We start from the raw sequence: 13186 nt of genomic DNA on the forward strand, positions 1-13186 counted from the left end.
TTGTTTATAGCCAAAGCTGTGCATCTATTCTTCTTAACAGCTAATATGAAACTTCACTATACCACAAAGTTAATCAGACAACTGTCGAACGACTGTTGTCTGAATGAAAAACCTGCTGTTGTCTAGTAGCCTGATGTCTGATTGACCTCGTTCAGACAACTGTCGATAACAGTTGTCTGTTGCTCAGTCACACAACACATATAAGCCAAAATTTGTTGTCTGAATTTACCCAAAATCTAATGCGTGTTAACTTAGACAACTGCTTGTTATTTTGGTGTTGAGTGAAATGAACCTCAGACTACAGATACTTTTTTCCCTGTTGTCTGAAATATATTTAAGATAACAGTTTGAGAGATGTAAGTGTTGTCTGAATGCGTATGAGATAACAATGTGCTGGAAGAATCTGTTGTCTGAAATGAACCTCAGACTACAGATACTTTTTTCTCCTGTTGTCTGAAATTTATTTAAGATAACAGTTTTCGAGATGCATGTGTTGTCTGAATGCGTATGAGATAACAATGTGCCGGAAGAATCTGTTGTCTGAAATGAACCTCAGACTACAGATACTTTTTTCTCCTGTTGTCTGAAATTTATTTAAGATAACAGTTTTCGAGATGCATGTGTTGTCTGAATGCGTATGAGATAACAATGTGCCGGAAGAATCTGTTGTCTGAAATGAACCTCAGACTACAGATACTTTTTTCCCCTGTTGTCTGAAATTTATTTAAGATAACAGTTTGCGAGATGTAAGTGTTGTCTGAATGCGTATGAGATAACAATGTGCCGGAAGAATCTGTTGTCTGAAATGAACCTCAGACTACAGATACTTTTTTCCCCTGTTGTCTGAAATTTATTTAAGATAACAGTTTGCGAGATGTAAGTGTTGTCTGAATGCATATGAGATAACAATGTGCCGGAAGCATCTGTTGTGTTGAATGAACCTCAGACATCAGTGATAGTGTGGTCATGTCGTTGCAAGGAATTGCACACAATGTGTCCTTTAGTAAAACTGTTGTGTGAATGTTCCTCAGACAATAGGTATTATGTGTGTAAATTTATGTGTTGTCTGATGATACTGTACTACCATAATTAATAGCCTTATATATGTTGTTTGAATTGAATAAGCACTACGGGTACTGATTCTGGAAATAGGCAAATATGAAACACAAATTGGTTCAAATATCATTTACTATAGCACATCATTGTCATACATTGCCAAAACACACCGAAACTAGAAATAGAGTACCCAATTGTTAAAGTATTTCTTACATATTCAAAGTACTAGCTACTGATCCTGTCCACCAAAACATAACCACAAACTTTGAACTAGGTCTCCAAGAAGTACCAACACAAATCTTACATATATGTTTTAACCACAAACTTTGCCCACTCAGTTCTGACCACATCGATATCCTCCTGGAAATATGCTGCTTTACTTCTTCTCTCCCACTGAAACAAAATGGTTTGTACTTAGTAGTTGACATAATTCCTAAAAAGAATCTATAGAACTCAATTGTGCAACAACAATGAATCTATGCAACATATATATATAGAACTCAATTGTGCAAAATCACAGTAACCCATATTTCAATTGTGCAAAAGAGTCTAATCACAGTAACCCATATTTCACAGTAATCACAGTAACCCATAATTCCTAAAAAGAATCTATAGAACTCAATTGTGCAAAATCACAGTATAACCCATATTTCAATTGTGCAAAAGAGTCTATAATCACAGTAACCCATAATTCCTAAAAAGAATCTATAGAACTCAATTGTGCAAAATCACAGTAACCCATATTTCAATAACCATAATCCAAGCGACCTCAACTAGTTTTGCTTACCTTGCTGAAAAAGTCCAAGTTTTTATCCTCCACTATTTCCTTCATGTATCTCATTATAAAATATCCACAATCCTTGTCGGTCTTTTGCTCCGGAATACCCTAAAAATATTATATTAAATACCAACTATGCAAAAAAAAATCTAGAATAGTCAACTTCTTAGAACTAAAATGATAAAAACTGTTTCATAAATTGTACCGCACAGTTTTTCCAGGTAGTTGCTTTTCTGCCTTGCCTTTTGACTTGTGCATTATATATTTTGATGCCGCTTAATATTAACAGAAAATTTTTGTTAATTCACAGAATATACACAACTACAAACATCAGTTTAAATTACGAGAATTACTAAAAAAACATTCACTTACTTGTCAACAATGTTCTTCCACTCTCCCGTAATTAGTCTCCTCTTTAATGGGTCCATGAAGTAGACTGTGTCTTCTTCAGAGTTTATTACAGTCAGCATCCAGTGACAACTTCAAAGCAAAAAAAACCAAGTAAAAGTCACATTTGAAGACGAGAGAGACGACAAATCACAATATTCAGCAGCATATCAGTTTCATAATGCATGTATACAATATTTGAAGAGTGCATACCCTGAGTTATATGGCAACAAAATAATCTGGCCACGCTTTGCCTTTTTCAGCCTATCGGCTATTGCACGGGAACGCTCAATTGGATTGCCACATCCAATGGCACCAGTTTTTGTACTGTCCATAAATCCAACCATGTCCACCATCTTTGACTTCCTCAACACACCATAAAGATGGCTACAAATCAAAGAATGCAACATGAAACCACAATTTTTAAGACACGTATATTCTTAAATTCCAACTAAAGCTACTAGATTACCTCATATAGATGCTGATGCAGCTGCCCGATACTTCCTTCATGGTGGCAAAGTTATTAACATCGTTTTTATTCACACATGTTTTGAACGAATGTCCAAAAATCTTTTCATCAAAATTGCAGATAATTGTCTTCCCATTTGTGAGTGTTTCTTTGGCCCATATGCATACCGCTTTAAGGGAGGGAGGGAGGGTTGTTGGCAATGATGCCATGTCTATATCTTCTTCATGATACTCATCTTCTTCTACTCTTTTTCTCTTTCTCATTCCTCTACTCTTTGCTGCCATTTTCTTATGTAACAAAAAAATGGAACAAATCATTGGGGACAAGTCATTTGCAAAGATTTACTTTAAGATACATTTAAATCAAGTTATAAGTAGTATTTGTTACCTGAAACTCTACTGGAAAAACAATAAGGTTTTTAGGCCAAGCCACATAAGTCCCAATAGCATCACGAACCGTCATTATTTCGTTTTCGATTGGAAATGGAAGCTTGGCTTCATCCACTAGAGAGCGTACAATTGATACACGCATGTTTCCCTCGCCCAATGGAACACCATGGATAAGCTGGCTGTTGTTTTCATTATTGACTTCTATAACTGTTGCAATAGCTACAACGTTATCGGTTGAACCTAAAGCTAAATGGCACTCTTTCCCAATTGTCTGTGCCTACAAAATGAAAAAGTACATTTAATGAGACACTAAATAAAATAATTGAATGTATAACCTGGCAGCATAACACATCAGCAAACTTAACAATATAATAAATTTACAATTACCTGAAATTCACCCTCCTGGATTTCCAGATCAACAACCACGAGACCAATTGGCTGACCCTTCTCAATAGCATTCAAATTCACACCATCAATGGGATTCACAACTTCCACAGGCTCCTCAACATGAGGTTCTAAATCCAAAGACTTTCTAACAGTGGAGGGAATCTGTTTTTCAATTGCGTTGGCAGCCTTCTCATGCATATTTGAACTTCCTTGTCCAGAACCAACTTCCCTATCAATGGTGGAATCTTTGGGGGATTCAGTTACCATAGGATTCATCAACACCCTTGCTTCTAACGTCTTCAACCTCTCCTCCCAAATTGCTCGTTCTTTTGCTAGTATCTTCTCCCTTTCTTGTTCCATTATTTTCTGAACACTTAACCTAAGACTCTGTTCAACACTTTGCTTTCGGCGTTTTGGGAGGTTAAAGTATGCAGCTTGCCTCACATTTGCCCCTACACCTCTAATTATTCCAGTATGCTCAGGATTTCCTAATGCTAAAGTTAACACATCATCTGAACCAGAAGTGCTTAACTCTCCCTCAGCCTCTTTTTTCTTCAAATCAGCCTACAAAATATAAATGATGAGGTTTAGATATAAGCAGGCACTGATGTGGTAAACATTACATTTGCAATGCCTTTTCACAAACCAAATAGAAACTTACAATTTCTTTGGCCTTCTCCTCTACTAAAGGATCTTTAAATCCTCCATTCTTATCTTGACGTGCTTTCATCCACATGGTTGCACGATCAAGTTCAGCTTCATCCATAGTTGCAGACTACATAAATTGATTAAGTCAATATCTATACCATTGTACATAGACATTAATGAATCAATAAACACAAACAATGAAACCAAAAATTGATTACTGACCAGTTCTTCCTCCAATCCAGCGTACCCTTTACGTGACAGCCGATGAGGATACTTACTTAAGGCTCGTTTTCTTTTTTGTTTCTCATGGAGTTCCTATATATCAATGTCCAGTCAATGCTATCTTAACTTGTAAACACTAAATGCAAAACAAAAATATTAGGTTATAATAGTTCTGAGTTAACTTACTAGAAATGAGTCAGATAACCTATCTTGTACAAAAATCTCCCAGTCATCTTGATTAATGAAAAGAGAGTCCTCTGGTCGAGATTCGATAATTTCAAGGTTATCTCTATGTGGGAGAATGTAGCGGGTGGTCAAATGACTCTTGAACTCTCTCCATTTTGCTCCTGCTGAGATTAAGACCATTCTTTTGTGTTCTGGACGCAACAAAAATGACAACTGCATACATGAAAATAGCAGAAAGCACACATCAGGAAGTACTTTAACAAATAAGCATATAGTTAACACATAATAGATACCAATAGAACCACACACAAAAAAAAAAAGTGCAGTTCTCATACCTTTATGCCTTCCCAGATTTTATTTTTTTGTTCCACTAAAACATCCTTCCATGTAGGTATCGAGATTGGAACCTTCTTGCGAGCTAACACCCCAATATATGACTGCATTTCTTTACCAGCTTTCCCTATGGGTTGTCCTTTCTGGTTGAACTGAACTGTCATCCTCTTTCCAATTATTTTTCGTCTCACTATACGAGACATTGTCACACACCCTCGTTTAAGCAACTTCAGTCCTTCCCTTTTCATAGCTCTTTTACCCTTCAATCTCTTTTGTCGTTTCAATGACAACTTTGATGCAGCTTGTACTGAAGTTCCCCTTGATGTTGCTCCATTGGATCGCTTGGTATTGCTAGACCTTGTCCCTCTCAGCTGAATTTCCCTCATTCTTTTGGCCATTGCTACTGCTTGAGATGAAGGTCTTCGCGTAGAAGGTGCCATTATCTGGAAGCACAAAACCATATACAATCAGCTCTTTTCATTTATAATATTTAAATGCTGCGATAGCCTACAAAACATAAAACCAAATACAATCGAAGTTCATAACATTTAAGTGATGCAGAAGTGTAAATAAAACCTAAAAAATGTAACAAAAACTTACATGAAGTATGGTCTTGCCTCCTCTGTATTCTGTAATACACAAAGATGTGCTAGTTCCAACTCCCTTCCATAAATGGACACAACAGTAGCACCAGATAACGGTTTGGTGCAGCTTTCATCAAAAATGCCTATTGATGGGATGCCAACTGTATTTTCACCAGAAAGTATACGATCTGAGCAAAATTCCACTGCTTCTTCAACAACATATGACTCAACAATGCAACCCTCTGGATGGTTTCGATTTCTAACATACCCTTTGAGGGTTTTCATGTACCTTTCAAAAGGGTACATCCACCTAAAGAAAACTGGTCCACAAAGCTCAACTTCTCTAACAAGATGGACTGTGAGATGAATCATGATATCAAAGAAGGATGGTGGAAAATACTTCTCAAGCTCACAAACTGTCAAAACTAGATCTTCTTGCATTTTTTTCAGCTTCCTAACATCTATCACTTTGCTGCATATTGCCTTAAAAAAGAGACAAAACCGAATGATTGCAAACCGGACTGGTTTCTCCAAACTTGAACGTATAACAATCGGTAGTAGCTGTTGCATCACCATATGACAATCATGTGATTTGAGACCAACCAGCCTTAAGTCATCTAAGGAAACAAGGTTCCTTATATTTGAGGAAATGCCGTAAGGACCCTTCATGTTGAAAAAAGACATGCACATTGCTCTCTTCTCTTCTAGCAGCAGATTCCAACTTGCCAAAGGCAACTTGTCTTTCTTTTGCCCTGGTGTTGGTCCCAAACCAGTCCTTATGCCCATTTCCACCAGATCCAACCTAGCAGCGACTCCATCTTTCGTTTTTCCAGGAATATTGAATAATGTACCAATAATACTATCGCATACATTCTTCTCAATGTGCATGACATCGAGATTATGTCGAACCGGAAGAAATTTCCAATACTCAAGTTCGAAGAATATGGACTTCTTCTTCCAACAAGGTCTGGTTTGGTCTTCCAAACCCTTATATATTGGAAGAGGATTCTTTTTACCGAATGACCAGGTCATGCCCTCAACCCTTTTTAATACCTCTTCTCCACTTAAGGGTTCAGGGGCAGTTTCAAACTCCGGTAAGTTATTGAACTCTTTGGTCAGCCTTCGGTAAGGATGATGGCGCGGTAACCATCTCCGGTGACCAATATGGCTCATTTTCTGTCCATGAGATAGCCGATGTGGTTTTGTGTTCTCACAACATATAGGACAACCATTGTACCCCTTAGTAACACTACCCGATAAGTTCCCATAAGCGGGAAAGTCGTTAATCGTCCAAAACAAAACAGCTCTCAGTTTAAAGTATTCTCCTCTAAATGCATCATACACTCCATCTATCCCATCCCACAAAGCTTTTAAATCGTCAATCAAGGGCTGCATGTATACATCAATGTCATTTCCGGGTTGCTTAGGTCCAGAAATCAATAAAGTCAGCATCATGAACTTCCTTTTCATGCATAGCCATGGAGGGAGGTTATACGTAACTAGTATAACTGGCCAGCATGAATATCTACTACTCAAAGAGCTGTGGGGATTAAAACCATCAGATGAAAGTGCAAGTCTAAGGTTCCTAGGGTCATTACCAAATTCTGGCCATTTTTGGTCCACTAACTTCCAAGTAGGGGCATCTGCAGGATGACGCATAAACTCATCCTTCCTCCTTTCATTCGCATGCCAAGTTAGGTTATGGGAAGTTTTTGTCGATTGAAACATGCGTTTGAAACGTGGGATTGGGGGAAAGTACCACAACACCTTCCCGGGTACCCCTTGCTTCTCGATATTATCTTTGCCTAATTTCCACCTAGACTCCCCACATGTAGGACAACTACTCGCATCAGCATGTTGTCCTCTGTACAAAATACAGTCATTAGGACATGCATGGATCTTTTTATAGTCCATTCCTAATGTAGCCAAAGTCTTCTTAGCCTCATAATGCGAACCAGGTATCTCATTACCCTCAGGGAGAAATATTCCGATCATGATCAACATGTCAGAATAGCACACATCGGACATTCCATGTTTTGCTTTAAGGTTATAAGTCTGTATAAGTGCATTTAACTTTGTGTGCTTGGTACAACCGAGATACAAAGCTTTATCTCCATCCTCAACTAACCTCATGAAGTCATTCGATTCTACAGAATACTGCTCATCCTCACCATTTTCAAAAAACTCCTCATCTTCACTAGCCCCTTTTTCTTCCTGATCTCCCAACCCTATATTATCTGCTGCATCTCCATCTTCTACCATATCTACAGTAGCTTCAGATTCCCCTTCATTAGCATTCACTGTTGCCCTAGATGGTTCCCCATGCCATACCCAATCTTTGTAACTCTCATCTACACCATTAAAATATAGATGATCTTTTATGACCCTGGCTGAGAACATCCCATCTATGCTCCCACATTTTGAACAGGGACAGCAGTTATTATTTACATCACTAGCATTCTCTACAGCAAACCTAAGGAATTCCTCAACACCTAACTCATATGTGCGTGATCTTCTATCAGCATGCATCCAATACTTATCCATTCTAAAAACAAAACACATTCAAATTCAAAGAACTTGGAAAAGCATTCCCCTCTATATCAACACAATGCAGCTACTTTAAAAGAAGAAAGCCAATTCAAATCAGATGTTTTAGACTTATAAGTATGTTTTCCATATTGCAGAATAACATAAAGAACCTGCATTACCAGAATATGGCCATATTCTGTTTTATTGTCCAAATGTAAACCATTTATAAAATTAACATCTCTAAGCTTTAATGCAAGGCATATATACATCGATCCCATAACTCAAAAGCACAATCAGCAAACCAGAAGGCATATATACATCAAATAACTCACAACCACAAGCAGCAAACTACAAGGCATGAGTCCTATCTATAAGGTCATGTTCAGAGAAGAAATTAAGAGACATACCTTAAGGATAGCAAGCTTAACTCAGCCCAGCGATACCAGCTAACCTTCTTCAACCCTCAGATCTTTAGATACCAACCAACCTTCCCTATCAAGAGCAATAGATGAACTATTAAAAACAACTCTAGGCAAGGCGGAAATTATAAATCAACATGCATGCTATCACCCAATGCCTATACCATATACCTTTAGTAGCTATATAAACACCAATATTAATAAAAACCAAAGGAGAGCTTTAAATGTAGGTATTCTATTACAATAAATTCAATGTTAACAAAAACACATACATCTAGTTAACCTGTAACAAAACTTAAAGATAAAAACTTGATTCCCACACTAGAGACCATCCAATGCCACAATTGTTGAGAGTTCGAAAGCCCATGCTTATTTATTGAAATTACAATTCAGCTAATGATCACAAATTTTGAATAAATGCACTGCTCGATGGTATGAGATATAAACACATTAGATCTTGGAGTAATAATTCCTGGAGAAAAAAATTAAGCTAACAAGTTTTACACCAATAAAAATCTACATAAAGCTGCCAAATTCTCCTCTTTCTTCTCTTCTTTTCTTATTTGAATTCGGAAGCATATCTTATGCTCTTGTTTCCATAGAGGAAGAGGCTTGTCCAAAAAACACAGTGAACTATTCTTATTAAATGTAAATCAATAAAATTCAGTCCTTCCAACTATATCACAAGCGTTTAAAGGGGAATGATATAACCAAACCCCTACTTCTCCAAAAGAAATAAACTCGCTCATAATTCGATTTCTCCCTACAACCTTCTCAAGAATAGAAAGGCCACATCCAACCCCGCGTTTCAAACGAAAAGGGATTTCCAGCAATAAAAACTGGGGCTTTTTCAACATGTCTAATTCACCGACTAAACTTGCTCTGCCCAAATTTAATGTCCTGAGTTCAAAACATACACTCCTCCCAAAAGATTCCAACTTGAATCATACACTCCCTAATAAAAGACACAATTTTGTTGCTTGACCTGCTTCTATTTAGAGAGTATAAAGACTTAAGAGTAATGCAATATGATTATATGAACTAGCAACAAGGCTGCAATGCTAAAAATAAAACCAATAAACCACCATGCAACAATAAAATGTTTACTGCAAAATTACATAGGTATCTGCTTCTTCTTTTTTTACCAAAATTACATTCATTCGTCTACTGCAACAACTCTGGACAATGAAATTTTCAGCAAATGAATGGATCGATTTGAAACAAAACCGTGACATCTATTGATCATTCACGATTAATGTTTGCACGGAAAATAACATTCTTAATTTATACTCTCCTATAAATTGTGAAATCATATATGTTTGTATATATAGAACTCCATTATATATACACGTAAAATATGATAATAAAGAAATAGATTGGTCAACTTTTCATAACTACTAAGCAAGTTGGCCTACCCTTAATGCTCTCCTCATCTTACTTTGTCTTATGCTTGATATTCAATTCGCGTGGCATGGAAGCTTCAGTTAGCTTTATCAGTTCAGTATTGAAATTTTCAACATCTGAAATATTCTCCTCAGTTCAAGATGATGGATTGATGGATATCCTGTCCTCATCTTGAATATTAATTGCTGATTTGATCATGAAATATACATATTCAATAAGTTAATTGCAATATCATTCAGCTTTATCAATTAAATAATTGTCTGAGTCATTTGGTAATGTTATGGAACAAGATGAGGGTCAAGTTTGCCAGAAAAGGAAGAAGATAAAAGTAAAGAAGTGACGTGCGCACAATTATAAAAAATAATAATAAAAAAAATAATGATTGGAAATCGGTAATTTTCGCTCTATGAGATTGTTCACACCCAGACTTCAAAGTTCAAACACAGTACACAGTAAAGACTGCCATAGACAACAAATCAACATCTATAACAAATCAACATCTATACAAATCAACAAATCAACAAATCAACAAATCAACATCCAGATTTCAATATGAAAAGCATGATTCTTACAACAACAAAAAGAGACGGAGTTTGATCACCTTTGAGCCCCCTCAAGTCAAAAGCTCAGCAGCTCCAGAAAGACCCCATGCAGAAGAGTTGGAATTAGAGAGAACCCATCAAAGTTTTAGAGCAACAGTGGCGACAAAAGGTGAGGAAGAATCAAAAGGGTCTTGAATTGGAACGGAGAGAAATAGAAAGGTCTTTAAGAACAAATTGAGTTATGAAACCTAGAAGATTTAAACCAAGAAGAACGAGGGTGAGTCTCGGTCGACGGAGACAGCCCACTGAGAGTGTATCGAGTGTGAGTGAGAGCGAGAGTGAGTGAGATAGAGGCTTGACGAGGGTGAAAGGGTGAACTGGATTGAGGGTGAGGGGGATTGATAGTGAGTCAGAGTAAGGCTGAGAGCAATGGTGAGGGAAAGAAAGGCTGAGAGCGATTTTGGGTGGGAGAATGACCTAATTTTTTAGCTAAGGGAGGGAACACGATTTTGGTGAGTCAGAGAGGCTGAGAGCGATTTTGGGTGGGAGAATGACCTAATTTTTTAGCAAAGGGAGGGAACACGATTTTGGCGATTCCAAAGAGGCTGAGAGCGGTTTGGGTGGGAGTTCTTGGTTTTTTTTTTTTTGAGAGATCTTGGTTTTTTAGCTAAGGGAAGGAAACAAGATTTTGGTTTTGAGTGGAAAAAAATAAATGTAAATTAATTGTTTGTTTGTTTTTTCCATTATTCAGACAACAGATGTCCTTATAACTGTTGTCTGAAATATCTCAAATTTAACAAATAACGATGTGTTGGATGAGTAGAGGGTGAAACGACTGGTTTAAAAAATCTGTCGTCTGATTAACTCAGACAACAGCAAAAACTCATGTGTTGTGTGATGACTGTCGTGTGATTAACTTATTCTAGTAGTGCTTCTTTCTTTGGTAAATCTCTTGCTCAAATGTCAATATTTTATTCTAAATGAATAAGAGAATAAATTTAGTAAGGCTTATTAAACCCACCGATGCACTTTTCCTAAATTTGATTTCAATTGATTTGATAGAGAAAAAAGAGATAGAGGAACTGGGATATCTGGGGAGAGGGACGAGAACAACTAAAATTTATTTATTTATTTATTTATTTTTAAATTTTTGAGTTGAAAAGGTTATCCATTATGCAATTCAGCAAACAGTACAATAATGACTTGCCCGTTAGGGTTGTCAGAATAAGTCATTACATAGAGTACACTATACTAGCACACCTCTCGCACAACTATACCACTCAGCACACCCATCTTTTATGGGTAAGCACAAAAACAAGAAAACATAACCACCCCAAGAACAAATAAATAACCAAGAAGCAGCTTGTTTCTTGTCGATCTGTCACACTAAAAAAAAAGAAAACTGACCTATCCTCCTTTTGTAAAAGAGAAGATATGCTCAATTCTAAGATAAAAGAGTAATACCAAATAACTAAATAGACCCAAGCCCACAGAAGGAAGACCCAATCCCCAGCCTAGCTTGGAGAAGCCCTAGTAACCTCTGCCCCAGCAATGCCGCCGCCACCAGTAAAGCAGCCACCGCCGTCAGGCTCACTTCCGTCACTGATCCTAAGGCCAACCACAACTTCACCACCATCCATGACTGAAAGTACTCCGCCATCACCACACGAGGTCAACCTCGTGCACCCTATATCTGCCAAAACTAATTACAAATCCCTTGGATCGCCGACAGTATCAGTAGGGGAATACCCAAACCTGTCTGACACGGATAGAACAGAAGCAAGCCCACCCTAAAAGACCTTGAAACACCGTTGTCGTCGCAAGATGAAGACAACCACTTGAAGCCACCATGGATGAAAGACAACAGATCCGACCTTCTACCTGGATCCTACCCTTCCCAACAACCATCATCACCAACTCTGTCCATCCAACCAAAGTCCGGTTTCGTTGGCACCGCCAAACCAACCACGCCTGAGTGACCTCCATCGCTTACAAGCAACAAACCAACGAATAACTTGGGAGCAACAATTGCAACCAAGAGAATAAGGAGGCCGAAGCCTGAGGAAATCCCCATTAAAGGAGTAGGCCGAGGCCTAAAGAATTGTGGTCGACGGCCGTCCACGATAAACCCTAGCAGAGCGAAAGTGCTAGGTCAGAAGTCTCAATTTCAAACTTTCTTTATTTATTTTTAAGTTTGTAAAGAGGGAGAAATAAGATTTTGAAATATTCAAAAATAATATTAGGTCCAAATGACAATATATAAGGTCTGAATAGAGTCACCCAAAAATCCCAACGAAAAAATAGTATTTCAACGCCATGAAGGTTGACAAAGATTATAAAAGACATTAGACATCTTGCAGCTACGTTTGATTCAATCTTATTTATTCATAGAGAGAATCTTACGTACGTCAGTCGCACCACGTGGCGGTGTAACTGACCTATCAGGCATTTACAGGAGGGTATTTTGGGTATTTTACTTTAAAAAAATAGGGACAGTTTCGAAAAAAAGAAAAAAGTTTCTTTTTTCTAATTGGCTTATCCTAAAGTCAAGTGGTAGAGAAATCCCTACCTAAGAATTTCTCTTATTAATATTTACAAAAGAAGCGACTTTTGTGTGGCAGATTCCTCTTGTAATAGTCTTCAACGGACCAATGGTATCCCTAGTGTAGCATCAAAAGCCCTTCTCTTTCATATTGTAAACAATGGTTTCCCTTGTGGCACTAATATCTAATTAAAGTTTTTTTTTTTTTTTTTATATAAAAAAGAAAAGAAAAAGTAATAACATTTCTAGTAAAAACAAAACAAAAAAACTCTCATATTTCTAGTTGGTCGCTTTCAAGCGGCAGCTTTCAT

The 13186-nt window shown here is 37.4% G+C and overlaps 2 protein-coding genes across 2 annotated transcripts; both read right to left on the bottom strand.

The window, feature by feature from the left end:
- Positions 1-1307: 1307 nt before the first annotated feature.
- Positions 1308-4232, bottom strand: LOC112191469. The gene is made up of 9 exons (XM_024330819.2): positions 4128-4232; positions 3467-4030; positions 3078-3356; positions 2691-2977; positions 2435-2608; positions 2207-2314; positions 2040-2109; positions 1844-1942; positions 1308-1449 (listed from the first exon to the last, which is right to left on the bottom strand). The coding sequence occupies exons 1-9, from the start codon at positions 4230-4232 to the stop codon at positions 1357-1359; spliced, it is 1779 nt and encodes a 592-aa protein (XP_024186587.2). The 3' UTR covers positions 1308-1356.
- A 1219-nt stretch (positions 4233-5451) lies between these two features.
- Positions 5452-7983, bottom strand: LOC112194412. Its single transcript, XM_024334653.1, has one exon. The coding sequence runs from the start codon at positions 7981-7983 to the stop codon at positions 5452-5454; it is 2532 nt and encodes an 843-aa protein (XP_024190421.1).
- Positions 7984-13186: the final 5203 nt, after the last annotated feature.

This window comes from Rosa chinensis, chromosome 3 (assembly GCF_002994745.2).
Source record: "Rosa chinensis cultivar Old Blush chromosome 3, RchiOBHm-V2, whole genome shotgun sequence".
In the NCBI taxonomy this organism is placed as follows: Eukaryota; Viridiplantae; Streptophyta; class Magnoliopsida; order Rosales; family Rosaceae; genus Rosa; species Rosa chinensis.